This window comes from Suillus paluster (assembly GCF_016628075.1).
Source record: "Suillus paluster strain FC165 chromosome Unknown EDB91scaffold_142, whole genome shotgun sequence".
Lineage (NCBI taxonomy): Eukaryota > Fungi > Basidiomycota > Agaricomycetes > Boletales > Suillaceae > Suillus > Suillus paluster.
In genome coordinates, this window is record NW_024537702.1 from 55030 (window position 1) to 82741 (window position 27712).

General features: G+C 48.8%; 13 protein-coding genes across 13 annotated transcripts; 7 read left to right on the forward strand and 6 right to left on the reverse strand.

Moving 5' to 3' along the window:
* The first annotated feature begins 1351 nt into the window (after positions 1 to 1351).
* EDB91DRAFT_1171877 (uncharacterized protein) lies at positions 1352 to 5475 on the forward strand. Its single transcript, XM_041320235.1, has 14 exons — positions 1352 to 1616; positions 1692 to 3465; positions 3524 to 3635; positions 3685 to 3815; positions 3868 to 3898; positions 3945 to 4089; positions 4143 to 4364; positions 4413 to 4475; positions 4529 to 4644; positions 4699 to 4754; positions 4805 to 4971; positions 5020 to 5039; positions 5090 to 5288; positions 5387 to 5475. The coding sequence occupies exons 1-13, from the start codon at positions 1503 to 1505 to the stop codon at positions 5154 to 5156; spliced, it is 3018 nt and encodes a 1005-aa protein (XP_041170219.1). The 5' UTR covers positions 1352 to 1502; the 3' UTR covers positions 5157 to 5288; positions 5387 to 5475.
* A 234-nt stretch (positions 5476 to 5709) lies between these two features.
* EDB91DRAFT_1087681 (uncharacterized protein) lies at positions 5710 to 6555 on the reverse strand (the record flags this gene model as incomplete). Its single annotated transcript, XM_041316265.1, has 3 exons — positions 5710 to 5903; positions 6126 to 6198; positions 6256 to 6555. The coding sequence occupies 3 exons, from the start codon at positions 6553 to 6555 to the stop codon at positions 5710 to 5712; spliced, it is 567 nt and encodes a 188-aa protein (XP_041170220.1).
* A 1864-nt stretch (positions 6556 to 8419) lies between these two features.
* EDB91DRAFT_1171889 (uncharacterized protein) lies at positions 8420 to 9507 on the forward strand. Its single transcript, XM_041320236.1, has 3 exons — positions 8420 to 8907; positions 8966 to 9041; positions 9190 to 9507. Exons 1-3 carry the CDS (start codon positions 8835 to 8837, stop codon positions 9485 to 9487), a joined length of 447 nt encoding a protein of 148 aa, XP_041170221.1. The 5' UTR covers positions 8420 to 8834; the 3' UTR covers positions 9488 to 9507.
* A 289-nt stretch (positions 9508 to 9796) lies between these two features.
* Positions 9797 to 12066, forward strand: EDB91DRAFT_1270577 (uncharacterized protein; the record flags this gene model as incomplete). The annotated part of the gene is made up of 9 exons (XM_041324565.1): positions 9797 to 10002; positions 10072 to 10260; positions 10308 to 10429; positions 10482 to 10613; positions 10665 to 10952; positions 11006 to 11070; positions 11175 to 11426; positions 11486 to 11524; positions 11581 to 12066. 9 exons carry the CDS (start codon positions 9797 to 9799, stop codon positions 12064 to 12066), a joined length of 1779 nt encoding a protein of 592 aa, XP_041170222.1.
* A 672-nt stretch (positions 12067 to 12738) lies between these two features.
* Positions 12739 to 12888, forward strand: EDB91DRAFT_1008814 (uncharacterized protein; the record flags this gene model as incomplete). The annotated part of the gene is made up of 1 exon (XM_041312373.1): positions 12739 to 12888. A coding segment is annotated over one exon (150 nt), but the record flags the coding sequence as incomplete, so codon positions are not given.
* Positions 12889 to 13254: 366 nt separating this feature from the next.
* EDB91DRAFT_1240040 (PHF5-like protein) lies at positions 13255 to 13863 on the reverse strand (the record flags this gene model as incomplete). The annotated part of the gene is made up of 6 exons (XM_041321951.1): positions 13255 to 13271; positions 13334 to 13456; positions 13509 to 13612; positions 13666 to 13702; positions 13760 to 13792; positions 13845 to 13863. The coding sequence occupies 6 exons, from the start codon at positions 13861 to 13863 to the stop codon at positions 13255 to 13257; spliced, it is 333 nt and encodes a 110-aa protein (XP_041170224.1).
* A 1401-nt stretch (positions 13864 to 15264) lies between these two features.
* Positions 15265 to 18090, reverse strand: EDB91DRAFT_1171912 (aconitase family-domain-containing protein). Its single transcript, XM_041320237.1, has 8 exons — positions 18041 to 18090; positions 17949 to 17990; positions 17851 to 17895; positions 17546 to 17797; positions 17448 to 17485; positions 17352 to 17394; positions 15847 to 17296; positions 15265 to 15789 (listed from the first exon to the last, which is right to left on the reverse strand). Exons 4-8 carry the CDS (start codon positions 17610 to 17612, stop codon positions 15390 to 15392), a joined length of 1998 nt encoding a protein of 665 aa, XP_041170225.1. The 5' UTR covers positions 17613 to 17797; positions 17851 to 17895; positions 17949 to 17990; positions 18041 to 18090; the 3' UTR covers positions 15265 to 15389.
* A 392-nt stretch (positions 18091 to 18482) lies between these two features.
* Positions 18483 to 19339, forward strand: EDB91DRAFT_1351099 (ribosomal L29e protein family-domain-containing protein). Its single transcript, XM_041326112.1, has 6 exons — positions 18483 to 18565; positions 18618 to 18702; positions 18754 to 18765; positions 18817 to 18852; positions 18906 to 19146; positions 19200 to 19339. The coding sequence occupies exons 1-5, from the start codon at positions 18549 to 18551 to the stop codon at positions 18945 to 18947; spliced, it is 192 nt and encodes a 63-aa protein (XP_041170226.1). The 5' UTR covers positions 18483 to 18548; the 3' UTR covers positions 18948 to 19146; positions 19200 to 19339.
* Positions 19340 to 20505, forward strand: EDB91DRAFT_1171919 (protein-tyrosine phosphatase-like protein). The gene is given in 4 exon segments (XM_041320238.1): positions 19340 to 19871; positions 19931 to 20384; positions 20403 to 20421; positions 20434 to 20505. The coding sequence occupies 2 exon segments, from the start codon at positions 19521 to 19523 to the stop codon at positions 20336 to 20338; spliced, it is 759 nt and encodes a 252-aa protein (XP_041170227.1). The 5' UTR covers positions 19340 to 19520; the 3' UTR covers positions 20339 to 20384; positions 20403 to 20421; positions 20434 to 20505.
* EDB91DRAFT_1171924 (vitamin-D-receptor interacting mediator subunit 4-domain-containing protein) lies at positions 20506 to 21886 on the reverse strand. The gene is made up of 4 exons (XM_041320239.1): positions 21546 to 21886; positions 21268 to 21477; positions 20907 to 21060; positions 20506 to 20858 (listed from the first exon to the last, which is right to left on the reverse strand). The coding sequence occupies exons 1-3, from the start codon at positions 21877 to 21879 to the stop codon at positions 20936 to 20938; spliced, it is 669 nt and encodes a 222-aa protein (XP_041170228.1). The 5' UTR covers positions 21880 to 21886; the 3' UTR covers positions 20506 to 20858; positions 20907 to 20935.
* Positions 21887 to 22164: 278 nt separating this feature from the next.
* On the forward strand, positions 22165 to 22568 carry EDB91DRAFT_1240043 (transmembrane proteins 14C-domain-containing protein; the record flags this gene model as incomplete). The annotated part of the gene is made up of 3 exons (XM_041321952.1): positions 22165 to 22244; positions 22300 to 22373; positions 22435 to 22568. The coding sequence occupies 3 exons, from the start codon at positions 22165 to 22167 to the stop codon at positions 22566 to 22568; spliced, it is 288 nt and encodes a 95-aa protein (XP_041170229.1).
* A 370-nt stretch (positions 22569 to 22938) lies between these two features.
* On the reverse strand, positions 22939 to 25149 carry EDB91DRAFT_1270593 (uncharacterized protein; the record flags this gene model as incomplete). Its single annotated transcript, XM_041324566.1, has 9 exons — positions 22939 to 23366; positions 23424 to 23462; positions 23522 to 23773; positions 23878 to 23942; positions 23996 to 24283; positions 24335 to 24466; positions 24518 to 24638; positions 24715 to 24874; positions 24944 to 25149. 9 exons carry the CDS (start codon positions 25147 to 25149, stop codon positions 23127 to 23129), a joined length of 1503 nt encoding a protein of 500 aa, XP_041170230.1. The 3' UTR covers positions 22939 to 23126.
* Positions 25150 to 25438: 289 nt separating this feature from the next.
* Positions 25439 to 26524, reverse strand: EDB91DRAFT_1171936 (uncharacterized protein). The gene is made up of 3 exons (XM_041320240.1): positions 26039 to 26524; positions 25905 to 25980; positions 25439 to 25756 (listed from the first exon to the last, which is right to left on the reverse strand). Exons 1-3 carry the CDS (start codon positions 26106 to 26108, stop codon positions 25459 to 25461), a joined length of 444 nt encoding a protein of 147 aa, XP_041170231.1. The 5' UTR covers positions 26109 to 26524; the 3' UTR covers positions 25439 to 25458.
* Positions 26525 to 27712: the final 1188 nt, after the last annotated feature.

Genomic DNA, 27712 nt, shown 5'->3' on the forward strand with positions numbered 1-27712 from the left:
TCTGTTATCAACTTGCTATGCACCAGGCACACGAATAAGACTACATACCCTGACCTTTGTACATAATATGTCGAGGGGGGGAGCATCTTGAAGCGACTTCGGCCGTAGGAAGTCCGAGTCAGTATATCATAACTTTGAGTATCCAGTTGAAATGCTCATAATGCGTACTGTCCGAGGAAGTCTATGCATTATGCAACACATAATATTTTCACACGCTTGTGACATGTGTGACCTCCGCCAAAAGTGTGACAGTAAATTATTTATGCATTATGCGTCTAATTACAACGATGGGATCCTCAAAAGTCCATGCATTATGACTGTACGTCCTGCATCAAGAGGTGAATAAGAATATTAACCAGGAGACTCACAAATGCCCATGTGAACTAGAAATTCAGTGCAGATGCAGTCGACTACGCAGGTTAAAAGCCAGTTCCGTGTCCCTGTGATGAATACGTTGCTTCCCTGCTGATGATGATCACTGGCCTTTAATTACGTCAATAATAGCTGTCATCATTTCCGAATCCGAATTCCGACTTGGCAATCGCCGACTTCGTTTGCTTCGACTATGTACTTACTCTGGTACTTATGGGTAGCGGCCTTACATGTGCCCATGGGACGAAGGACATATGGTCTCGGAATACGGGACACGAGGGTAGTACACATTTGTAAGGATTACCAATCGTTTACCGCCGGAACATACCGATACTCCTATACCCGACCCCTTCATTAATACCTACCATTTAAATTCATGCCACTCGTTAAACCCTTACTTTCATCACCGCTCTTCCATTCGTACCGCCAACGTTTTCAACCTGACAACAACTCGTTTGTCATTACTCTGTCAAATACGACGCCACTCCCTTCAGCTACCGCCTTTACCTCTCTTATCATTTTCTCACTCTCTTTTATCAATTCACTATCGCTCTCGTATCTGTCGTCCCTCCTTCGAAGCTAACTCTATCCATTATCATTCCTTCAGCGGTCTATCTACCCCCTTCGCACTCGCATCGCCTCTAGCTACGCATGCAGTAGCTAACTTACACATTGCCTCATGAAATGCAAATCGTCGACTGAGAAAACTGACTTGCAATGTTATGTCTCTGCGCACCCAAGTTCTCGATAAGAAATTTAGGTAGAGGTGGCTTCAATGCAGTGATCAGTACATGGAGTTGCTTACTTTTGGATTGCTGCCAGTTATAGGGCTGCATGCCGTCGCCGTCGCGTAGAACATCTAGCATAACCTTGTGTATTAACCCTACATAATTTCAAAGGACTGAGAAAGGTGTGGAAGGCAGGCATCCCACGTGCAGTGACGGCGACGATCACCAGAATCCAAGATACTTCTGATGAAGTGGATAGGGGATTTCCCTTTCAGGAGAGTCTTCAGTGCGGTGCAAATAACCGAATTTAGTCATCGCGGGATGAGCACTGGTCTTGGCTGCGGAACTCTGGAAGGTCACATATGTCCTCTTAAGCCGAGGGTAGCATAACCTGCAAGAACAATGCACACCAGACCCGACAGGCCCCTGGTCGTCAAGTGCGCCTTCGACAGATGGAACAAGCGGATAAGCTTTGCTTCCGCAAGGAACTGTTCATACGAGCTGCTCAGGAGCAGGGTGCGTTTCTTTGGTCTGGTACAAGATTACATGGTTTATCATTGACATTATCTTCCTGAATTTGCTGTTGCTTAGGTCGAGCAATGTTTCTCACTTTACGCGACTTCATATGTGATTGCATACAAGGACGATGACGGCGAAATCACCGACATTACCACAGAATCCGATCTCACAGAAGCCATTCAGTATTTTCAGGCTGGGTCTGACGATCCTCCACTCTCCTCTGCAGCATCTATTCTTTCTGGCCGCAGCTTCGGAAGTAGACGAATAACACTACGCGTTCACATTACCGTTGATTACGATGGCCCGAGCTTAAGCGATACATCGAGTCTCGCCAGTATGGAAGAATACAAAGGCCGCAACAGGAGCGAAGGCGAATTAAGCTGGTCCATTGTTGGAGGAGGAGGAGAAGTTGACGATGATTCAGTGACGGTGAGCTCGAGAGATACGAACCGGCGCCTCCCACGTGGATCAACGGTGCACTCTGTAACACCGCATTTGAATAACTGGATTGAAAGCGGAGACTCATCTTCTATACCCGAGAGCAGTGTTACTGGTCACTCGCAATCCCAAACGGTGGAAGATCAGACAATGCACGATGAGGGTCCATTTGCGGACCATTACCAGTTCTCTGCTGAAGAACGCTCCCCGGAAGACCCTGTAGCTGTATTTGAGCGACTCAAGCTCCAGGAGCGCGCTGACGCCTCGGCGTCTGACGGGTCCCCTTCGCATCGGTCGTACTCCCCTACATCAGTTGACATAGCATTGGCGCGTTCTGCTCAAGACAGAGGGGCAGCGTGGTTGCGCGATCAGAATGCGCGCACGATTAGAGCCATGCTCGGGGCGACCCCTGAACCCTCGGAATCCGATTCCAGGTCAATATCATTAACATATTCCGATGAACGGATTCCATCTAACAACATGGAAGGGGATCTTGCGCTGGAACGAGATCCCCGCGGAAAGTACTACTACTCTTATACTGGAGCGAGTTCTACGACGCATGATTCGGGCTACGAGGACAATCTGAGTGTCAAGTATGACGCCGATCCCATTGGTGGATCGCCCCCGCGGCCAAACAGTATGCAGCTTATATGGATCGCTTCGCAGCAGAAGCTAGCGGACAATGATCGTTCCATGGATACCCCTGATTCACACAAGCCCTCTTCCCCACACTACTCTGATTCTGACCCGTTTCCCTACACCATCGCTCACGACATTCCACCAGAGGTACTCCAGTTTGTTGCACCCGCAGGACCTCCTCCGGGCTTGCTCACTACTTGTTCAGACTGTGGAGTCATGCTAGATGGCATCCGGTATGTCTGTGCCGTGTGTGGCGAGAAGGAACCTCTGGCAAGCGTCGTGCTTCGCAACGGCTCAGACTCTAATCTAGGCAAAGGAAAGGCCAGGGACCTGGACCCGATCCATTCATATCCCCCCCTTACTCGTCGCACACCTTTATCGTCTTCACCTTCGCCATCTACGTTCTTTGACGCTGTCACGTTAAGTGGGTCGCCACAGACGCGCAGTGAACACATACATAATAAACCACTCCCTTTCTTACCTGGTTCCTCTTCATCAAGCCCGACGTTGTATAGTACACAATCGGGCTTTAGACACGGGTCTGAGTCGTCTGCTGTGGGCTTCGAATTGTGCTCGGGATGTATCGAATCGGCTGGCGTGATACATGCGCTCCGTGCAAGCACAGAGCGGCGGAATGGATCGGGCACAGAATCGACATCTCCGGCAGATGATTTATCTTCCTGGAGTCGTTCTGCTCCCAGACAGAAAGGTCAGCTGAGACATGCGTATTTTGAAAAGGTATGGGGCCATCATGGATGGGAGGACGTGGGTAAGCATTCTATGAAATATGCAACTTTGGTGCGACATCCTACCTTTACCGTTTACAGAGCAAGATGATATGCACGTCTGTAAATGTTCGACATGCAATTCAACGATCGTGAACCAGCGGTATAAATGTGCTTCGTGTCAAAAATTCAATTTATGTCGAGCGTGTTACGGGTGAGTGACATTTGTGCGACATTGATCGAGCTAATACCTGTCTGGGCAGCCAAGTCCACGACATACACCCATCACATGCATTCCTGGTAGTCGCGGAGAAGCCTGTAAGGTCTAGAAGTGAACCAGAATATTCACGCGATCTGCCAATGATAATATCAAATGACAACAATGAGGAACGATGTGAGTGTTTTCATTCACAGTTCACTGTCTTCTCACACCGTTATGTCTGTAGCCATGAAACATCCTGGCGTCAAGTGTGCACAGTAGGTGGCCTATGGTGACATGATCACAGTACCTGATAGGTTCTAGTTGTTTACAAGATATCCTTGGCGCCCGATTCCACTGTGCGATCTGCGACTCTGTCGACATTTGCTCCAACTGCGAGTCTGCGGGACTTCCAGGCAACTTAGACTCCTCCGACGGGGGACACATATCCTCGCATATCATGATTAAGGTACTTTCTTACCCTTCCGAGGCTCGACCGAATTTTACTTACGTTTGTTCGAGATTCCCTATCCACTTGAAACAACAGAAGTGCAAACAGCCAGCCGCCGTGCCATCCATTTATGGACAGGCAGAGACGCAGCACACGTTATGACCGCAACCCGCTCACAACCAGGCTCTGTATACTCTTCATATGCTCAGACGGTTGTTGGCTCGAGACACGCCCGAAGTGAGCGCAACGGAGAGTCGCTGATTCACCATTCGTCCTGCAAGGGCTGCAACCAGGTTTGGTAGCCTCAATCGTGATTTCCGTGAATGCTGATATTTTTCTAGACAATCGTTGGCATACGATATCAATGTGCTACATGCCCATCTTCTCCCACTGCGTATAGCTTGGTACGTACACCGCAATTACACTTACGCTCTTCTCATCCGTCCGATCTTTCAAGTGCCAATCATGCGAGCAGAGTTCATATGCCATCCATGACCCAATGCACTCGTTTTTCAAAATACCGAGACCTGTCCATGCACCGCTCGAGTCGCCATCGGCATTCCTTCCGAAACTGTGAGCTGTGAACTGTAACTACGCATTAGGTGATTTCAATAACATTGCTGGTAGGTACAAAGTTCCAGCAGGTCCTGTTGGTGGCCTCGCACCCAACGCAGATCCACAAGGTTAGTCGGCCATGCCAGTGATATTGCCCACTCACATCGAAGCTTCGCAGAGTATCTCTATCATTTAGTTCACTCCACGGCGCTCTGCGATCGCTGTATGGAGCGCATTCAAGGAGCATGGTACCGATGCGCCTATTGCGCGAAAGACCTCTGTGGAGAATGCGAGTCTCTTGACACTCACGACGAGACCCACATATTTGTCGTATTCAAGGCTCCTGTACGTTTTCCGTGTCCTGCCTTGCTCATCTACTAACACGTGACAAAGGTCGACATGGTTTACTTCCGGTATGTTTAATCCTGCTGCTTTTATGGATGTCAATGACCTGGTGATGTAGGCGATTCGCAAATCTAGAGAACCCAAACGACAGCCCGCCAATCATAACCTTCCCGGTGTACTGCTAGATGTATGCCAATATATCCCTGATGTTCTACACACGGTGTAGCCAAACAATTTCATACCTTGGACCGCATCTTCATGTAATGTAATACAGGCATCTTGGAGCGCTAAAACTGGTGCTCCCTACTCCTACTTCAACGAAGAGTGCAGTCCGTGACTAACTCTTCTTAAAGCCTGGATGGGACGAGGATTATGTTAACAGCCGATAGGACACTCTTCAACCATGTAATGCTCACCTAATCGGCGCCTCTCATAGAATAAATCTGTCCTACTGGCACCCAAGTTCACGATCTTCGGACATCCGTCTGTCCTTTTCTAACCGCGCTAGGCTCGGTGAACAATTCACCATTGATTTGTAACATTTATTAGTAACATAAGGCACTCCGGGGCCAAAGTTAACGCGTGTTATTGACAGTTAATGAGAAAAACGCGGTTAACAATTGCTAAAAAAGATGTGCGCGAGCCTAAAAGCTACCAGTCCAATCCGGGACTGTATTGGAGGTCCCAGTCGTCATGGCAGGGGGCGGCGAAGGTCCCGCTGATAGGTCAATGACTGGGTCAATAGAAATCGTATAAGTACGTCAGTGCCTTCGAGCTGATATCGATATCGGGGTCAATCTCGAAGTCAACTGCTTGAGCAGGCTGCCCTTCACCCATCGCCGATTCCAGTGGCTCATCATCAGCTTCTTCTTCTTCATCCGAGTCCGCGTCAACATCTGGCGTTGGGTCGTCATCCACGCCGACGGATTGGACTGCTCATAGCACACTCTTCTCGATTACGCGAAAATTGACAACTGGACGATACTTCGACGGCAGTCACGGCACGTAATCCTTTTTCTGACATATCCGTTTCAGTACTTCGATAGTTCAAGTTATCTGACACACATACCTGATGTTTTCCGCACCATTGTCCAATTTGAATCATATCAACGAGTGTCTGTGCATTCTGGCTGCCTCGTATTGGTAAATTGAACCATTGATAGCGGTGTCTGTGCGCTCGTCAGGCATGGAGTTAACGAGAACTGAAAAAATCTTAATCGAAAGGTGCTACGGGTATGATTGTGCTTAATATCAAATATAGATGCTCTAGAATGAGAGACTCACTGCGAGGACATGGCCATGCGGATGGTCCTGCAGAGATTCCCACCACGCGAATGAGTTACCGTCTTTGACGAGTTGATTGAAGGGCCATTCGTTGTGCCAAAAACCTTCGAGTTTGTGTCGCAACCCATTCACCCATTGTGTAGTGTGACGCTCGTCAGATTCTCCGTGTGCACCGAGAAAGTAAATTTCACGTAAAGGAGTTGTCGCAAGGATCACGTAGATAGAATGCAGTTTTCGTGTGGTATTGCCATCGAATATGAGAGTAAGGTTGTTGATCGTACGCAAAGTCTCGATTTGCATTTCACGGACATAGCGTGAGGGATGTGTTTATCTGCAAACATAGTGACGGACGTGAGATGATATGAGCCTGGCATTGAGCAGCCCCAATGATTAACTCATTAGACGCATGATAACATGGTTAACTTTGAGTTGGCGTGCCTCCTCCTTTACCCTCTTCCCCGTCTCTCGTAAATCACCAACATTAGTCACTAAGAGTGCTTTGTGCTCTCAACTTTTTCGTAGGTGGCTCGTCAACGGAGGCTTCTATTTCGGACCCCTTGTCAGCAGGCAGATCCTTTGCGAGTGTAGCCTCTAGTCACGAGCATTCTGACCGGATTCTTGGATTGCTTGATGCCACAGCCCAGCGTGGTCAGCCTGAAGAATTTTGCAAGTTGTTGCGTACTTCAAGCTTCAAGCTTCAAGGCTCGTTTAAGCTGTGTATTCTTCTGTCGCAGGAAAGTACAGCCTAAGGCAACACATCCATCCCCATGAGCTCTTTTTAGAATCCTCGTCCCAGTACTTTATGATATTGAAGCCGTGACATGATATCGATGGGATTGCGTCCAGCCCCGGATGATTTTAGTTGATAGACATGAGATTTTGAGATTTGCTATTTTAGAATGTTACGACGACTTGAACAAGTGAGGCTATCACCGGTGCAGGCTCGCACTGCAAGTATGTCAACTGATTGTTGACTTGTACCTGGCATAACAACACCTTCACAGCGTCTTGCTGTGTCCACTTTTGAAAACCTCTTTCAACTAACGGTGTTGCGATTGTCAGTTCTTCTATTCTGTTGCTCACTCGATTGCGTGCTGTACCACCCACACCGCTTCAAACCAGTGCCTGTACAAGGAGACCCCTGCCAACGAAGATGATGAAGACTTCCAGTCCTCCCCCAGCACTGACATATGCCACGATATGATTAGCCATATGCCCACCCAGTCAGAGTACAGGTGTCACGACGAACTTTTGGATGGTCAACATAGACTGCACATCATTTGCGGCAGTGAACAATAGTACTACGGTTACCAGTACATCAGTTTCATGTGCAAATAAATTTACCTTCTTCGGTGCGAGTACGAAGGTGTCAATGATGCGATGGTCATCAAGGGACCCAGTCAATGCCTAAGCTTAGTACGCCGCTGTAACAGCACTCACCAGTGTCCTTTACTGCTGCCGAAGCTGCAGACGCGGATGTTATCCCGAGGCTCGCATATGCGCACGACTACAGCCTTGTGAGAGTGGTGTATCCTCATCAGGTTGACATCCCCCGTCAGGACGGTGCAGCACGTCGGTACGACAAGACCCTCGACAGCCGCTTCATCCCCGATTCATGTCCAGGCTCCACTTAGGCGCCTTTTTTTTCTTCATTTTACATGCTATATGCGCCAGCTCCAACGCTGCGTATCCGATTTCGAGTGACCTGGAGACACCTATCACTAAATTCTAGCAGCACGTGCACTCACCTCTTAATGCCCCAGATACTAAATAGCCTTTTCATCCGCAACAGGCTTTGCAGACCTCACAATGGAATTGTAGACATCATACGCGGTATCTTCCATATCCTTTAAGGACGTATCAATGTCCGGGTATTTGAAAGAAAGATCCTAGAGCTCAGTAAGACAAGATCGGACTCCTGGTTGTGTTGTATGTCGTCGGTGCCGATAGGGCATGCGCACGGACACTATGGACCACCACTTGATGGGCCTTGGCCACGGCTGCTTGGATATCTACAGATTGGTCGATGTGTATTGCGGCAACAACTTGGAAAGTTAGACGTTTGACAACGATTCAATAATCAATTGGCGTGTGTGAACTTTGAAGTTGGCGTGAAGCAGTAGATTTTCTGGCTCGAAAGTTGGATTCTTGGCTGACGTTTTAGTTTGCAACGCCAATTTCTCTTCTTACGTCTCGAAAAGTCACAGTTTGGCGAAAGGCCTCGAAACAGGTCGATAAATCTGATGTTGTGTACATATCTACCTAAATCTGGTCGTTGTTCACTGGGATCGACGGCTTGCCTCATAAACGGGTTGGTCACCGTTCCTGGATCAAGTACTCGGCAAACGGGACAAGGTTAAGACAGGTGCTGCTATCTCTTTGCAACTGTAGTCGTGTAGGCTACTCCACAGCCTCGGGACAAACTCCAGCCTGCTGTGATCCTATATTTGGAGATAATCCATGTCCATTTCATCAGGCAGAAATTATACTGGGGAATCTATGTCGTTGCAGTGCTGTGGCAATATTACGCTTGATTATGACAATCATGCCTACAATTTCATGGACTCATCGGTTCACTGATGCGGCCTGTAAGTTCGGCACTCGCCACACTCGCATCACATCTGGTTCTTCTGATGGCGATAAGGCTACATGGTTCGTGAGCCCAGCGCTTGGATCAGACCTCGCTAACGATGTCCTCGGACTCCACCAGTAATCTCACTCTCCTGTCAGCGAACTTTTAGTGCCATCTTTTGGGCATTTCTGTCGGTCACCTGGATGTGTTCTCGGTGAGCATATTCTCGCTGGTGACTTCTAAGCCTACGTTCAGGTCCATATGCCCATATGCCCGGGAGCCTCATGCCAATCATGAAATGGTTTCACCGGAGCTGGGGGGGAGATATCATACGACGCACTGTACTGATGCACCAGTGCCAGGCCTGGAAAGAAATTCGAGCCTTCCTGTGAGGGCGTGTCTCGGGATCAGTATTGTACCTCCGAGTTACGATCGCGACGCTCGAGGAAAGCGCTGCACCATAAAGGAGATCTGCGTATTTTTCCTTCGGAAGAAAGGTTTTGCTGGACGGAGATAATTGGCTCATCCGGTCATCCTAATATCTCGATATTCTCGACGAACGTTATAATCTGCTCAAGAGTAAGTATGAGATCCGCCCGTGTAGCGCCGACAAGCTCCTGCGCCCTTTTCCGACTCATTCTTCCACTGCGGACTGTTTGATGTGTATTTCCCGTAAGGCAAGTCGTGTTTTGATACGTTGCGACCATAGACTGATGTTAGGTTATAGGCATGGGTGTGATCTTGATCGGTGCCCCTTGTCGGATTTAGCCGTGAGTGTCAGCAGCAAATGACCGCTCAAGAAGTCAATGTGTATGCGCTTTGCACAGGAGTGAAGATTGCTGTGATTGAGATGCCAGAACGGTACGGGTCAGGTTCAACATCGCATCCCGTACGTTTTACTGGTCCGTCCCACTCATCCCCTATAAATACTGGAAATTGACTTAAGCTTCCAAATCCACCTACAAATCAATGAACTGGCAGAACTTTCTGTTAGTGTTTACAATCTTCACCTCGACTCTCATATTCGCTCTTTGCTGGGCTTTCAACATTCAATTATGGCTTAAAAAATATGTCATTCTCAGTGACCACATCGCCGACCTCATCACGAAATATCCCACCGAACTCACCCTTATATCCACCGTGATTTCTACAATTCTATCGGTAACCACCACAGCGTAAGTTTAGATAGCTGGTGCATGTAGTGATTTCGCTGATATCTAAGTACATCATGATCGACATTGCAGTCTTTTCTCAATCGCTGTCAAGCATGCACTTCGCCATTATATCACTGGCACTCGCCGGCCAATATCACTAATCGAACTCCACACCGCGATAGCTCTCGCTAGACCTGCACCGCTTCTTCAATGGAACCACCGCAGACTATCTCTTGTTACGTTGGTCATCGTTGGTTTGATCGCTCTCCTTAATTCAAGGTTTGATTTTTTTTATCAGCGTCGCAGCTAACTGACGACCGTCACAGTTGGACGACATTGCTGTTGCCGACACGCCTTTCGTGGCCCGTGCCAATCCAGGGCAAAGATCTGGACCTCGCAAGCCCCGCCTTCGATGCGCAACTAGGTTTTGACATGAATGGCAACCAATGTAAGTGCTGTACATCGTCATTGCTTAGCCAGCCTTGATAAATCCATCATAGCAAGGACGACCACGTATTACATCAGCGATATTATGGTGTCCATGAGCGGGATGTCAGCCACATTTTCAGTCGTTGTAGGCGGAAATGACAGCGTCTTTGCCTTCAATGGTGTCGCATACAGCAAATCTACTGGTGCGCTCTGATGCGATGGGAACGTGCATCAGTAACTAATTATGTTTTCAGGTGGCATTGTTCCAGCGGTCGAAGAATTTGCAGGCACGTCATTGACCACTAGTAGTCTTGGTCTTCAGTACTACGGCGGAAAAGTCGCTCAGATCAATTCATCGATTGCCAATGACAAATATTCCGGAATTTCTAGAAGTTATAACGTGACACAACAGGGTCTTTCAGCGAACGTTACGTGCGGCCCACTCGACCAAAATGATTCCGAGTACCGGCTGAGGATTGATAATCGTACTATTGACGATGAGATTACGGTTTGGAATGGGACAGCAGATTGTCCTCTCGGCAGTAGGTCTGCTCGGCATACCCCGTATCGACGCAGCCTGATGCTTGCTTGTCAGGCGGTCACGGCTCCTGGGCGACTCAGACGATGGCAGGCGGTCCTGATGGCTTTCTCGCGATCGTTGTTTGTCCCTATCCGGGATTCGCGAACGTCTCCTTTGGCAAGTGACCACAACTTGGGCAGCATCGACGTTGATCCTAACTTCTACATCAGACGTCTTCTTGCAGGGCAAAGGAGAATATAGCGACTTGAACACAACAATCTGCAAGGTTTCCCCATACGTGGCCTCATTCGATGTGGCATACAGCAATGGAAACATCTCTATCGATCAGCCTCAGAACATCCAGCCATTTCAGAACAGCAGCACCAATGTCACGATGTTCATATTGGACATGGTGACTTGGTCCAGCCAGCTTTCTAACAATCCTTTAGCGGAGCTGCTGCAATTTGACGGAATAGGCACGATGCATGACACACTGGTCAGTAACTTTTGCTATGTCTAGTCAGGGTAGACCAACCTTTCTTACGGGTTCAACAGGAAGAATACTTCCGCGGCGTCGTAGAGTTTTCTGCCACAGTGAGTGAATCACCACATCTTACCTATCCTTTTCAACGGGGGATGCCGTGCTGTAGTACCTTCGTTCTGCCTACTCTGCAGAAGGTGCGAACACCACGATGCTGGACTTGTACTCGGACGAGAGTGCTTTCAGATCCCTGAATGGAACCATGTTCGTGACGACCTACGGCTGGGAGAGCGGACGCCTCACATTCATCTATCTCCTTGGACTTTTCACTGTGATCTGGGTCATCACTGTTTCGGCCGCGGGGTACAGTCTGATTCAGGGACGTACTCACTCGGGTCCTCTATTTGATTTATCGAACCCAGTCCATCTCATTATGGCATCTTCTGGGGGAGGACTGGAAAGCCTTGCGGGGTTTGAAGATGACGGCGTTGAGAGTAATGAACTTGTACAAGTGCTCCTTCTAAACGACCACGATGAAGCTTACGACATTGCAGAGGGGGGGAAGAAGTTCGCTCGGGCTAGCGGTTCTAAGATGCGGTTCACGACTGAACTGGTCACAAAAGTAAAGATTCAGGCTACTGGACACGTCGAATAGTATGATGACTCTCAGAGTACTTGATAATGATTGTATGTGCTAGTAACTTTATACAGGTTTTTGTCACCGCAGATCCAAAGGGGCAGCAAATGTAAATTTTGTTCACGAACCCACAGTTCTGAACTCAAAGGGGTGATTCAAAACGAGCTAAATACTTAACCGTTCCTGACAGAATCTTACTGATCTTTCAGGAAGCAAGGCTTCTTAGGCAGGTCACCTGCTGTTATTGAATACTATGGCGTCTTTCACCGAAAATTTGGTCACGGAATTGGAAACTTGAAAGTTGAGCATTTTTGGATATCAGGTATAGACTGAGTGGGCCGCGGCCCAACACCAGCAACGAGTGAGGGCACCGGTTTTGCATACCTAGCGATGCCGACGACGACGCAGAGGCCGCCCATGCGGGATGGGCAGACTGGGCAGACTTGAGGTGAATGATGTAGGAATAAGATAAGGCCTTACCATTGTGTAGGTGAATAGGTGACTCGGATAGGACGAAGTTGGATGAAGGTTGCAGCCGTCGTTTGGTGTGATTTCAGTAACATTAAGCTGGTAGGTACAAAGTTCCAGCAGGTCATGTTGGTGGCCTCACATCCAACGCAGATCCACAAGGTTAGTCGGTCATGCTGGTGATCTTGCTCACTCACATCGAAGCATCTCTACCATTTAGTTCACTCTACGGCGCTCTGCGATCGCTGTATGGAGCGCATTCAAGGAGCATGGTACCGATGCGCCTATTGCGCGAAAGACCTCTGTGGAGAATGCGAGTCTCTTGACACTCACGACGAGACCCACATATTTGTCGTATTCAAGGCTCCTGTACGTTTTCCGTGTCCTGCCTTGCCCATCTACTAACACGTGACAAAGGTCGACATGGTTTACTTCCGGTATGTTTAATCCTGCTGCTTTTACAGATGATTCAATGACCTGGTGATGTTGGCGATTCGCAATTCTAGGAAACCCCGACGACAGCCCGCCAACCATAACCTTCCCGGTGTACTGCTAGATGTATGCCAATATATCCCTGATGTTCTACACACGGTGTAGCCAAACAATTTCATACCTTGGACCGCATCTTCATGTAATGTAATACATGCATCTTGGAGCGCTAAAGCTGGTGCTCCCTACTCCTACTTCAGAGCTATATGGGGACAAGGTCGCACGAAGAGTGCAGTCCGTGTATTAAGACTAACTCTTCTTAAAGCCTGGATGGGACGAGGATTATGTTAACAGCCGATAGGACGCGCTTCAACCATGTAATGCTCACCTAACCGACGCCTCTCGTAGAATAAATCTGTCCTACTGGCACCCAAGTTTACGATCTTCGGACATCCGTCTCTGTCCTTCTCTAACCGCGTGCACTCTGCACAGTAGTATGCATCGGATATACCTACGGAAGCGCGTTTTGTCCATGGTCTAAGAGTGTGCGAAGTGTAACACACCTGGTGATCCACAGATGATACATCTTCCACCATATGTACCAAAATTACACTCGTCGCATATCCGGACGAGCGTTTCAGGTCGGACATATGAATCACAGACGGGACTAAATGCCCCCATATTAGTTGATGGCACGAAAGATAGCATCGCTTGGCGCACCATTTACCATCACACTTCTCACACAATCTGCCAATAGCTGGAAGATTCATAATATTAGCAACTTCACCGCCGGATTGGTTGATGGTGTACTCACCAATGCCAGGCTGGCGCCTGCACATAATCAAATCTATATAATTTGTTCAAACCTCCGTTTTAGCATACCAAGAGAGGAGACGCACCGGGGTGATGTTTCGACATGGTGGTTTGAATGATACAGTTTACGACGAATCCTGCAACTTGATATTGACTTGATGTTGTATTACTAATCTCAGAAGACAGAGTAAACGAACCTGATTGGCTGACTACGCAGTCCAGGCAATATAGTATGATCAAGACAAAGCCAACACGTTTCAACTACTATTGGTTACCACTCACTCGTGCAGTACCACATTTCGTGCATCCTCCAAAACCACACTTTTCCTACTACAAATCTTCAAGCTACTATGTCCATTTGAAATAATAATACACAAGAACATCTTACGAGCTTAGACGGATGCATTCGGACAAGAAACAAGAGAGATAAATGTTTGCTTGTGACAAAGGCTTTTGTCACTTCCATTGTCACCTGCCGTCCGATGCCGTAGCGGAGTTTCAACTCAGACGCGTTGGTGGCAACGCGTCTGGACGCGTCTACTTGCCGCACGGATGGCGCGCACTCGAGTCGGTGGGAAGCGAAAAGGTCCCCGAGATCCCACCAAAGAGGCTCGCATTCAAGCCGCCATCCAGGATACCTTGACTGGTGTTCATGGCAGTTTTCGCAGTGCTGCCATAGCTCACAATGTAAGCACTCCCTCAATAATTTTATCGCAACTCAATTTTCCTTCAGGTACCCCCACAGACTATGCGAGATCGTGCGGTAGGCAAACACCGTACTCGACGCTCATTCCTCAATGAATCCCAAGAAAAAGTACTGGTGGACTGGTGCCACCATAACTCGGATTCAGCAACCCCTCTACATCCTCGAAAACTCCGTGCTCAAATACTGGCGATAATCCTCGATTTTCGGCGCTATATGGTTCAAAACGACGCACTGGCAGGCCTGTTGCCGTTGCCGTTGCCGTTGCCAACCCAACTTCGAATGAAAACTCAACACCTTCAGCAAGTACTCCTCTCCCCACGGCAGCCAACAATATGTTCCACCCGCAGCCACCATTTTTTCCGCAAATGCAAGGATCTCTCCCCATTCCTTATCCGAACCACCTACATCATGTTGGCCCCGCTGTACTCTCAACAACCGCTCCTGTCATATCTACATCATCACAGCCATTGCTGTCTGGGCATCCTAATAGTCTCCCTTTTCATTACTCCGGCAACTCGCAATACATATTCAATTAGATTACTACATACTAGCCACTGGTACACTCGTATATATCTTCCTAATATCTAATCCACAGCGTGTCGAGCGGACTGCGAAATCGGACAGTGTGACTATTCCGTGACTTCCCGTGACATTTGCGTGACTGCACGAAATGTGGGACTGCACGAGTGAGTGGTAACCAATAGTATATATCTTCCTAATATCTAATCCACAGCGTGTCGAGCGGACTGCGAAATCGGACAGTGTGACTATTCCGTGACTTTCCGTGACATTTGCGTGACTGCACGAAATGTGGGACTGCACGAGTGAGTGGTAACCAATAGTAATATTTGGAACAAACATTCGTGCCTTCGATTCAAACTCGTAAATCCTAGTAGTAGTATAATGTTTCTCGACAAGTTCAACTTTACCACTCCATCTTCTTGCCAGTTTTTGTGCCCGCAACAGGAATCTTCTGACCCTGGTATCCGAATCCGTCTAGCCACGACCAGAGAGTACTGCGTTTCTCCTCGAATGAACTAATTATCTCCTCCCTCTGCAACGTCAAGCCGATATCGTCCAACCCGTTGACAAGACAGTGCCGCCTGAACGGGTCAACACTGAAGGTGATAGCCGGCTTTCCACCACGTCTAACTTCCTGCTTCTCGAGATCCACCTCAATCTCAACACCTGCCTCTGCGTCTGCAGCGAGGGCCTTGCAGTCCTCCACAGACAGGGTCAAGGGAAGCATGCCATTTTGCATTGTGTTGTTACTGAAGATATCAGCGAAGCTTGGTGCGATTACGCAGCGGATTCCGAAGTCATTCCTATTAAATGGCTTTGTGAGCACGTTTGTAACATGCACGAATGCAAAGGATGCTTACAGAGCCCAAGGTGCGTGCTCGCGAGAGCTACCGCAACCAAAGTTCTTGCCAGTGCAGATGAGAATCTTGGCCTGATCGTAAGGAGACTTGTTAAGAATGAATTCTGTCTTCTCCCCTGTTTTCGGGTCGAAGCGCCGAGCGAAGAACAAAGCGTTGGCGAGACCTGTCCGCTTCAGGGTTTTCAAGAACTGCTTCGGGATGATCATGTCCGTGTCAATATTGTCGATATGCAAGGGCGCAGCAATGCCCTTTACGATGGTGAACTTCGAAACGCTAGAGGGAGAAGAAGCGGGCGGAAGAGAGGATGGGGATGCGCTCTGGGCATGCGACGGGCGCTCGGGCTCAGTCGCAGGTCCAGTAAACTCGGTCAAGAAGTCGAAGGCACTCGCGAGATTCAATTTAGGACCAGCAGCAACTTTTTCCTCCGCATCTGCACCAAAGAACTTGCGAACATCCGTCAGCTTACCCGTCATAGCTGCTGCCGCAGCCATAGCAGGGCTGAGGAGGTGCGTGCGACCACCAGCACCCTGGCGGCCTTCGAAGTTGCGGTTGCTAGTACTGGCGCACCGCTCACCGGGGGCCAACTGGTCTGCATTCATACCCAGGCACATCGAGCAACCAGCCTCACGCCAGTCAAACCCTGCACGTTTGAAGATAGCGTCCAACCCTTCCGCCTCAGCGTGCTGTTTAATCAGACCAGATCCAGGAACGACCATGGCTTGTACATTTGGGGCGACCTTAGCATCGGGACCGGCAGCGAGGACGATCCGGGCGGCAGATCGAAGATCTTCTATACGGCTGTTGGTGCAGGACCCGATGAAGACTTTCTGAAGGGAAAGTTCCTCCATAGGCGTGTTTGCCTGCAGGCCCATATAAGCCAAGGCTCGCTCTGCGGAAGCACGTTTCGAAGGGTCGGACATGGTGGATGGATCAGGGACCTTGCCAGTAATCGCAACGACGTCCTGGGGGGAATTGCCCCAGGTGACGGTAGGAGGGATATCAGCGGCATTAATGTTAACCTCAACGTCAAACTTGGCGCCCTCGTCGCTCTTGAGAGTTCTCCAGTATGCCACCGCACGGTCCCATTCCTCGCCCTTGGGAGCAAGGGGACGCTTCCGTAAATATGTAAAGGTGATCTCATCGGGTGCAACCATGCCTGCACGAGCACCGGCTTCGATGCTCATGTTGCAAACACTCATGCGAGCTTCCATGCTCATGCTGCGGATTACCGAGCCAGCGTACTCGATAACGCTTCCGGTACCACCAGCAGTCCCAATGACACCGATGATGTGTAAAATGACATCTTTCGAGCCGACGCCTTCGGCGAGCTCGCCCTCAACGGTAATGCGCATATTTTTGCCTTTCCTCTGCAAGAGAGTTTGAGTAGCGAGGACGTGTTCCACCTCGGATGTTCCAATACCGAACGCCAAGGAACCAAAGGCGCCGTGTGCTGTCGCGGCCAAATTAACGTCGACCTGACCGAACGAGCAGGATATTAAACTTACTTGAGGTATGTGAGTCACCGCACACGCAAGTAATGCCAGGCAACTGATAGGATCTTATCAACCCCATGCCGTCATCCCAGAGATATGAAGTCTTACCGTGAAGCCCTGCTCGGGACCAATGATATGCACGATACCTGGAAAGGCGAATCGATGTTATTTCGCTTTTGTACACACTAAGCTGCATTTATTCAAACCTTGGCGCTTATCGGAGAGTCCAAAATAAGTCAAGCCAAAGTCCTTGACGTTCTCTTCCAGTTGCATGACCTGCGCCCGCGAGTCGGGCTCAGCGACGAATGTATCTACAGATTTGTAGCTTTTCCGGGAAGTAGTGCTGCATCTAGATTAGCCTATGCCAAGCAAAGACATATTTTTCAACAAACGGAATGTTATGATCCACAGTGGCAAGAGTGCAGTCTGGCCGACGAACGGGCCTACCAGCATTCTTCCTAAGCGCCTATCAGCATATTGAAACGACGATCAGCGTGATAGATATGCTTACAGGCCTTCAAACGCCTGAGGGCTCGTAACCTCATGGACAAGATGACTGCGACGCGGTGAGTTCGTGCCAAAGGCGCGGCAGAAAGCTCATTCACGTACCGATCGATGTAAATGAGGGCGAGGCCATCCTCGTTCACATCTCTGTCTATCAATCAGCACATGACCGATATACTGAACAGGGGGAACCCTACATGACATGATCGTCCCAGATTTTATCGTGAAGAGTTCGGGGACCAGCAACTGTACCAGGCATGATGGCGATCAGAGGTATATAGGACAAGTGGGGGGAACGAGATGATGCAGCAGATGGCCATATCAACCGTTCAGCCTTTAAAGCAAGTTTGGGCTTGGGGCAAAACAATGTTACATACTCGGCCGATCAAATTCGGCCGAGAACCGAGCAAGAACGGAGTAGGTTTACCCAAGGTCACTCACCTGACACCTAGAAATTAGAATGCACATTTTAAATATGCAGGAAAGACGGCACGCAAGATTATCTATAGCCATGCCAACCACTTGTATAACAATGTATCATAATCTAATCTGATGAGGGATGGAGTGTGGGGGAGCTTCGGACTTTGCCGAACCGTGGGACGGTCAACTAGATAGTTCTTCAGCCACATCATTCAATATACCTGATTCCACCGTCATTCACATATTGAATCGATTGAGTCTAAGCCTCAAGCCTACGTCGACGCCATGGCCAAGTCAAAGAAGTGTGTTTGGCATTCCGCAGATATCTTAGATATTCAACTGAAATTTTCAAAGCCACACCAACCACAACCAGAACAGCAAGGCACACCGTAATGGCATCAGGAGGCCACAAACTAACCGGTCTCGTTCAATGAAGGGGGTATGTTGTCAATATACTCAATGTCTGTCCGAGGCTTACTTTTTTTCTCAGGTTGATCCCAAGGTATGTTCCTAGGTGTTATACTCTATGAGCTGAGCGCTCAAGCACACGTAGTTCCGCAAGAACGCGCTGTACGCTCTTAATGGATCGGTGGGTTGACTGCTCCAAATCCCGTGATATGTGGTACTGATTTTACGCATCAGCGGAAAGCACGGGCTGAGCAAAAAGCATCCACTACATCATGATTCAACTGCTAGTAAACTTCCCCGCTTTCATCCCTGGTAATCCAGAGAGACATGCCACACGCTTGGTATCCCGTGTATTACCTACCATGACTACTGCATATATATGGCTTAGGTTATCGAAATACCATACTGCATGCATCGCATTATCGTGAGTTATCTGCGAACTCCATACATATCTCGTCGACTCGGCTGGAGGTTTCTGGCAGAGTTGCTAAGTTACGCAGCTGCGAGATGCGGGGGATAATGCCGTACTGTGAAATAAGACCTGCCAAGACACGCCGCTGTATCTCCTGGTCGCAGAGTCCCTTTCGCCGTGTTATGTTTGCCTGTTTGAGTGACAGAGTTGTGTTCATGGGCTGTTTTTGGCGTGTGTGATATACCGGTACCTGAGCTGGTAAGTTACGGCGGCTGAGAAACCTCCAACTGTCTGGTTCATCGGGGCATCCAGTTGATCCGGAAGTCGACCTATATAATTAACAGCTCCCATTGAAGAACCTCATCATTTGTACACGATCGCAGTACTATATCAATATATACCCCTGGTTCGTTCACACCTAAGCTCCATTCTAGACAATGATATCCTTCCCTTCCAACTCATGGCAATCCTCGTTCATCCAAAAGAAAACTTCCCGACGTCCAAGAAATGATGACGACCCTTCTCACGGACGCGCAGCAACAGCCATAACACCCCGCCTCTATCTCACCGACTTATACACTGCCCGCTTACCAGGCAACCTCACACGCCTTGGTATCACGCACATCGTGTCTGCTATCGATTTTGATATCACGGACGTGTTTCCCCAGCATGTCCAGGTCCTGCACGTTCCTGTGCGCGACTCAGCCGATGTGCAGATTTGCGAATGGTTCGATCCTGTCGTGAAGTTTATCAAGGAGGCGTTGGATAAGGAAGACACGAAGGTTCTGGTACGCCTTGGATTGCTAAGCTCTGGCTTTGTAGGAACCAACCGAGGCACCTCTCGCAGGTCCACTGTTTCCAGGGGATCTCGAGGTCACCTATCTTAATTTGCGCTTATCTCGTCGCAACGACACCGATGCGTGCTTTAGATTCCATTGAGCATGTCCAAGCGAAGCGTGGAATAGTTTGCCCCAATATTGGCTTTCGCCGCCAGCTCATCATTTGGGGTCGTCAGTTTGAAGAGGTTAAGATCCGGGCCGAGGAGGAGCGCCGCCGAAAGAGGCGAAGTATCAGTGGTGTAACGGAGGTGCTAGCCAAAATGGTCAGACGGTCCAAGTCTGCACCTGTGCCTGCCCCAGCACCGCTAGAAGACTTAGAGGAAATGTCTATCGAAGGTGCAAAGGTAGCTTCCCTGATGGAGGCGAAGACGGTAGCACTAGGAACCTTTCGCAAGACAAAAAAGACAGAAGAATAATGTTCATTCGCGTATAGCATGTCTTACTATGCCATACCCTGCGGTAAGCATGAATGCTGCATCGTGCCACGCTATTCGTCCTGACATCCCTTCAAGTACTGCACCTGCATGTAGCCACCTTCGGAAATTGTTCATGCATTTGCAGGACTGAGGGATTCACAAACGCTATTGGCATTGTCTTAATTACTTGATATCATTGAGGGGCAGGGAAGCAAGCTAGACTTGCTGCACGGACAATATACATGTGAGACCTAAGTATTGGTAATGGTTAAAAGTCAGCAATTAATCGCTATGGCCAGCATAGCGTCTGCCTTTGGGCATGACGAGCATAGTATTTTCAGCAGTCTTTATAAATGCTGCAACTATCCATAGGTTGAGGACATACGTTGGCAGTTTGTGCCTCACAAAAGAGCGTGCTTTCCAGTCTGTCAATTGAGACGACGTCTTGTGGTCGTACCATAGTGAGGGGACTACCGCCTCAACCAATCCTCGTCTTCTCCCCAACGGCGCACCGCATTACTAATTCCCAGGTTAGAGAAAAACCAGAGCGACCATGATATGGCTCACCGCAGAGACCTTCCAATGGCACAATCGAGGTCATAGATCTGGATTGAGGTCGAGATCGAGATCGAACACGGCCTGCTGTGGGCGCGTATCATGACGGTAAGGATTTACGCCTGGTCGCTCGCGTTTCTGGACAGGTAGAGGAGAGGGCTCTGGTGCTGCGTATGGGTTAGCTTGTGTTTATTTAATTTGAAGGCACGGAAAAATATTGTACAGGGAAGGAGATGAGATGCGCAGAAAATAAAAACAAAGGGAGCGAGAACAAGGTCCAACACACAACCCAAGGTTAAAACCAAACATAAAAGCACGTGTACCACAAGGCCCCATGGCTGGTAGAATGAACTCGCTATTAAAAAACCACTCACCCCTTACGCTATGGTTCTCCCCGAGCCCTCCCAACGGACGCTCCACATTCAATCGTCCGCGACGCATCTTCTCCTCATTCGGGAATGGCGGGAAGAACAAAGGCACAGGACCTACGGCACCTGGCTCAGGCATAGTCAAGCCTGGCGGCGCGCTCGTAAAGGCACTCAAGCTTTGTGCATATGCGAGCAGTTCAGGATAAGGGATCGCGGCTTCATGTGTACACGAGTTCAATGTCAACAAGAAAAATAAATGAAAAACAAAAATATGAGCCACGAACCCTCCTTCGCCTTTCTTATGCTTTCAACACGCTCGTCGCCCTCCCTCACGATCTCCTCTAGTACTTTCCTCCCCTCTTCCAATGCATCACACACAGCGCGCCATCGAGCGTCCACCTCCAATAGCTCCTGTTGTAACGCGACAATTCGTGCCTGTCGGCGCTGATGTGCCGCGGCTATTGTCAGTGCGGTTTGCAGCTCAGCATCGACGGCTGCGAATGAGCTTAGGGGAGGTGGGGGAACTTGCTTTTGCGATGGCTGCTGAGATAACGAAAGGAAGAGTGATTGGGATAGAGTGGTAAGTTGCGTGAGCGGTGCGAGGAGCTGAGCATCCATGGTGCTGAAAGGTATTATGATTATGATTATTTATTTTTCACTAATATGAAGATAAGTGTCGCGGACTCTGAAAGGCTGACGTGAGATGCTGACGTGAGATGCGGGGTAAAACGTTGCAATTACACAGGCACACACACGGTTGAAGGTAAAGCGAACGACGACTGCAACCTCCATCCAATTTCGTCCTATCACCTATTCACCTACACAATGGTAAGGCTTTATCCTAGTTATGAAAGGATCGTCACTTACTTCAAGTCTACCCAGTCTGCCTACCCTGCATACACCATGGGCGGTCTCTGCGTCGTCGGCGGCATCACTGGGTATGCAAAATCTCGTTCGGTGCCTTCACTCGTTGCTGGTGTTGGGTGAGTCGTTCTCTAGCATCAGACAAACGTGCTCTTTCCAACTCATTTACTCTAGCGTTGGTCTCTTGTTCCTGTGGAGTGCAGATGCCATCAGGAAAGGCTCGCCAAATGGGTTGGAGGGCGCTTTGGGTATGTCACCTTCCTTAATATCCTCGCATTCTTATACGTATACTGACCTTTGTCCCTCTAGGTGCCTCAGCACTGCTTCTTCTCTCATCTCTTCCTCGCATTGCCAAGGGCCCGGTGCCCATTGTTCTCGCTGCAACGAGCAGTGCTGCGGGTGTATACTATGGAACAAAAGTGTACAACTTGCGCAACCACTGAAATTGTACTACAGATGTATATTGGTCTACCACTCAATCACATTTCCTCAGTCCATACCTGGTATTCAAAATGCTCAACTTTGAAATTATAATATAGTCACGACCCAGTTCTCATGAAAGACGCCATAGTATTCAATAACAGCAAGTGACCTGCCTAAGAGCAATGCTTCCTGAAAGACCAGTAGGATTCTATTAGGAACAGTCAAATATTTAGCTCGTTTTCGGATTACCCCTTTGACTTCGTGTTACAAAATTTACGTTTACTGCCCCTTTGGATATACAACCATTATCAAGTACTCTGAGAGGCATCATACTATTCGATGTGTCCAGTAGCCTGAATCTTTACTTTTGTGACCAGTTCAGTCGTGAACCGCATCCTAGAACCGCTAGTCCGAGCGAACTTCTTCCCCCCCTCTGCGACATCGTAGGCTTCATCATGGCCGTTTAGAAGGCGCACTTGTACAAGTTCATTACTCTCAACGCCGTCATCTTCAAACCCCGCAAGGCTTCCAGTCCTCCCCCAGAAGATGCCATGATGAGATGGAGCGGGTTCGATACATCAAATAGAGGACCCGAGTGAGTACGTCCCTGAATCAGACTGTACCCCGCGGCCGAAACAGTGATGACCCAGATCACAGTGAAAAGTCCAAGGAGATAGATGAATGTGAGGCGTCCGCTCTCCCCAGCCGTAGGTCGTCACGAACATGGTTCCATTCAGGGATTTGAAAGCACTCTCGTCCGAGTACAAGTCCAGCATCGTGGTGTTCGCACCTTCTGCAGAGTAGGCAGAACGAAGATACTACATCACGTCATCCCCAGTTTGAAATGGATAGGTAAGACGTGATGATTCACTCACTGTGGCAGAAAACTCTACGACACCGCGGAAGTATTCTTCCTGTTGGACCCGTAAGAAAGGTTGGTCTACCCTGACTAGACATAGCAAAAGTTACTGACCAGTGTGTCATGCATCGTGCCTATTCCGTCAAATTGCAGCAGCTCCGCTAAAGGATTGTTAGAAAGCTGGCTGGACCAAGTCACCATGTCCAATATGAACATCGTGACATTGGTGCTGCTGTTCTGAAATGGCTGGATGTTCTGAGGCTGATCGATAGAGATGTTTCCATTGCTGTATGCCACATCGAATGAGGCCACGTATGGGGAAACCTTGCAGATTGTTGTATTCAAGTCGCTATATTCTCCTTTTCCCTGCAAGAAGACGTCTGATGTAGAAGTTAGGATCAACGTCGACGCTGCCCAAGTTGTGGTCACTTGCCAAAGGAGACGTTCGCGAATCCCGGATAGGGACAAACAACGATCGCGAGAAAGCCATCAGGACCGCCTGCCGTCGTCTGAGTCGCCCAGGAGCCGTGACCGCCTGACAAGTAAGCATCAGGCTGCGTCGATACGGGGTATGCCGAGCAGACCTACTGCCGAGAGGACAATCTGCTGTCCCATTCCAAACCGTAATCCCGTCGTCAATAGTACGATTATCAATCTTCAGCTGGTACTCGGAGTCATTTTGGTCGAGTGGGCCGCACGTAACGTTCGCTGAAAGACCCTGTTGTGTCACGTTATAACTTCTAGAAATCCCGGAATATTTGTCATTGGCAACCGATGAGTTGATCTGAGCGACTTTTCCACCGTAGTACTGAAGACCAAGACTACTAGTGGTCAATGACGTGCCTGCAAATTCTTCGATCGCTGGAACAATGCCACCTGAAAACATAATTAGTTACTGATGCACGTTCCCATCGCATCAGAGCGCACCAGTAGATTTGCTGTATGCGACACCATTGAAGGCAAAGACGCTGTCATTTCCGCCTACAACGACTGAAAGTGTGGCTGACATCCCGCTCATGGACACCATAATGTCGCTGATGTAATACGTGGTCGTCCTTGCTATGATGGATTATCAAGGCTGGCTAGGCAATGACGATATACAGCGCTTACATTGGTTGCCATTCATGTCAAAACCTAGTTGCGCATCGAAGGCGGGGCTTGCGAGGTCCAGATCTTTGCCCTGGATTGGCACGGCCACGAAAGGCGTGTCGGCAACAGCAATGTCGTCCAACTGTGACGGTCGTCAGTTAGCTGCGACGCTGATAAAACAAATCAAACCTTGAATTAAGGAGAGCGATCAAACCAACGATGACCAACGTAACAAGAGATAATCTGCGGTGGTTCCATTGAAGAAGCGGTGCAGGTCTAGCGAGAGCTATCGCGGTGTGGAGTTCGATTAGTGATATTGGCCGGCGAGTGCCAGTGATATAATGGCGAAGTGCATGCTTGACAGCGATTGAGAAAAGACTGCAATGTCGATCATGATGTACTTAGATATCAGCGAAATCACTACATGCACCAGCTATCTAAACTTACGCTGTGGTGGTTACCGATAGAATTGTAGAAATCACGGTGGATATAAGGGTGAGTTCGGTGGGATATTTCGTGATGAAGTTGGCGATGTGGTCACTGAGAATGACATATTTTTTAAGCCATAATTGAATGTTGAAAGCCCAGCAAAGAGCGAATATGAGAGTCGAGGTGAAGATTGTAAACACTAACAGAAAGTTCTGCCGGTTCATTGATTTGTAGGTGGATTTGGAAGCTTAAGTCAATTTCCAGTATTTATAGGGGATGAGTGGGACGGACCAGTAAAACGTACGGGATGCGATGTTGAACCTGACCCGTACCGTTCTGGCATCTCAATCACAGCAATCTTCACTCCTGTGCAAAGCGCATACACATTGACTTCTTGAGCGGTCATTTGCTGCTGACACTCACGGCTAAATCCGACAAGGGGCACCGATCAAGATCACACCCATGCCTATAACCTAACATCAGTCTATGGTCGCAACGTATCAAAACACGACTTGCCTTACGGGAAATACACATCAAACAGTCCGCAGTGGAAGAATGAGTCGGAAAAGGGCGCAGGAGCTTGTCGGCGCTACACGGGCGGATCTCATACTTACTCTTGAGCAGATTATAACGTTCGTCGAGAATATCGAGATATTAGGATGACCGGATGAGCCAATTATCTCCGTCCAGCAAAACCTTTCTTCCAAAGGAAAAATACGCAGATCTCCTTTATGGTGCAGCGCTTTCCTCGAGCGTCGCGATCGTAACTCGGAGGTACAATACTGATCCCGAGACACGCCCTCACAGGAAGGCTCGAATTTCTTTCCAGGCCTGGCACTGGTGCATCAGTATAGTGCGTCGTATGATATCTCCCCCCCAGCTCCGGTGAAACCATTTCATGATTGGCATGAGGCTCCCGGGCATATGGGCATATGGACCTGAACGTAGGCTTAGAAGTCACCAGCGAGAATATGCTCACCGAGAACACATCCAGGTGACCGACAGAAATGCCCAAAAGATGGCACTAAAAGTTCGCTGACAGGAGAGTGAGATTACTGGTGGAGTCCGAGGACATCGTTAGCGAGGTCTGATCCAAGCGCTGGGCTCACGAACCATGTAGCCTTATCGCCATCAGAAGAACCAGATGTGACGCGAGTGTGGCGAGTGCCGAAATAGGCCGCATCAGTGAAACCGATGAGTTCATGAAATTGTAGGCATGATTGTCATAATCAAGCGTAATATTGCCACAGCACTGCAACGACATAGATTCCCCAGTATAATTTCTGCCTGATGAAATGGACATGGATGATCTCCAAATATAGGATCACAGCAGGCTGGAGTTTGTCCCGAGGCTGTGGAGTAGCCTACACGACTACAGTTGCAAAGAGATAGCAGCACCTGTCTTAACCTTGTCCCGTTTGCCGAGTACTTGATCCAGGAACGGTGACCAACCCGTTTATGAGGCAAGCCGTCGATCCCAGTGAACAACGACCAGATTTAGGTAGATATGTACACAACATCAGATTTATCGACCTGTTTCGAGGCCTTTCGCCAAACTGTGACTTTTCGAGACGTAAGAAGAGAAATTTGCGTTGCAAACTAAAACGTCGGCCAAGAATCCAACTTTCGAGCCAGAAAATCTACTGCTTCACGCCAACTTCAAAGTTCACACACGCCAATTGATTATTGAATCGTTGTCAAACGTCTAACTTTCCAAGTTGTTGCCGCAATACACATCGACCAATCTGTAGATATCCAAGCAGCCGTGGCCAAGGCCCATCGAGTGGTGGTCCATAGTGTCCGTGCGCATGCCCTATCGGCACCGACGACATACAACACAACCAGGAGTCCGATCTTGTCTTACTGAGCTCTAGGATCTTTCTTTCAAATACCCGGACATTGATACGTCCTTAAAGGATATGGAAGATACCGCGTATGATGTCTACAATTCCATTGTGAGGTCTGCAAAGCCTGTTGCGGATGAAAAGGCTATTTAGTATCTGGGGCATTAAGAGGTGAGTGCACGTGCTGCTAGAATTTAGTGATAGGTGTCTCCAGGTCACTCGAAATCGGATACGCAGCGTTGGAGCTGGCGCATATAGCATGTAAATGAAGAAAAAAAAAGGCGCCTAAGTGGAGCCTGGACATGAATCGGGGATGAAGCGGCTGTCGAGGGTCTTGTCGTACCGACGTGCTGCACCGTCCTGACGGGGGATGTCAACCTGATGAGGATACACCACTCTCACAAGGCTGTAGTCGTGCGCATATGCGAGCCTCGGGATAACATCCGCGTCTGCGGCTTCGGCAGCAGTAAAGGACACTGGTGAGTGCTGTTACAGCGGCGTACTAAGCTTAGGCATTGACTGGGTCCCTTGATGACCATCGCATCATTGACACCTTCGTACTCGCACCGAAGAAGGTAAATTTATTTGCACATGAAACTGATGTACTGGTAACCGTAGTACTATTGTTCACTGCCGCAAATGATGTGCAGTCTATGTTGACCATCCAAAAGTTCGTCGTGACACCTGTACTCTGACTGGGTGGGCATATGGCTAATCATATCGTGGCATATGTCAGTGCTGGGGGAGGACTGGAAGTCTTCATCATCTTCGTTGGCAGGGGTTCCTTGTACAGGCACTGGTTTGAAGCGGTGTGGGTGGTACAGCACGCAATCGAGTGAGCAACAGAATAGAAGAACTGACAATCGCAACACCGTTAGTTTGAAAGAGGTTTTCAAAAGTGGACACAGCAAGACGCTGTGAAGGTGTTGTTATGCCAGGTACA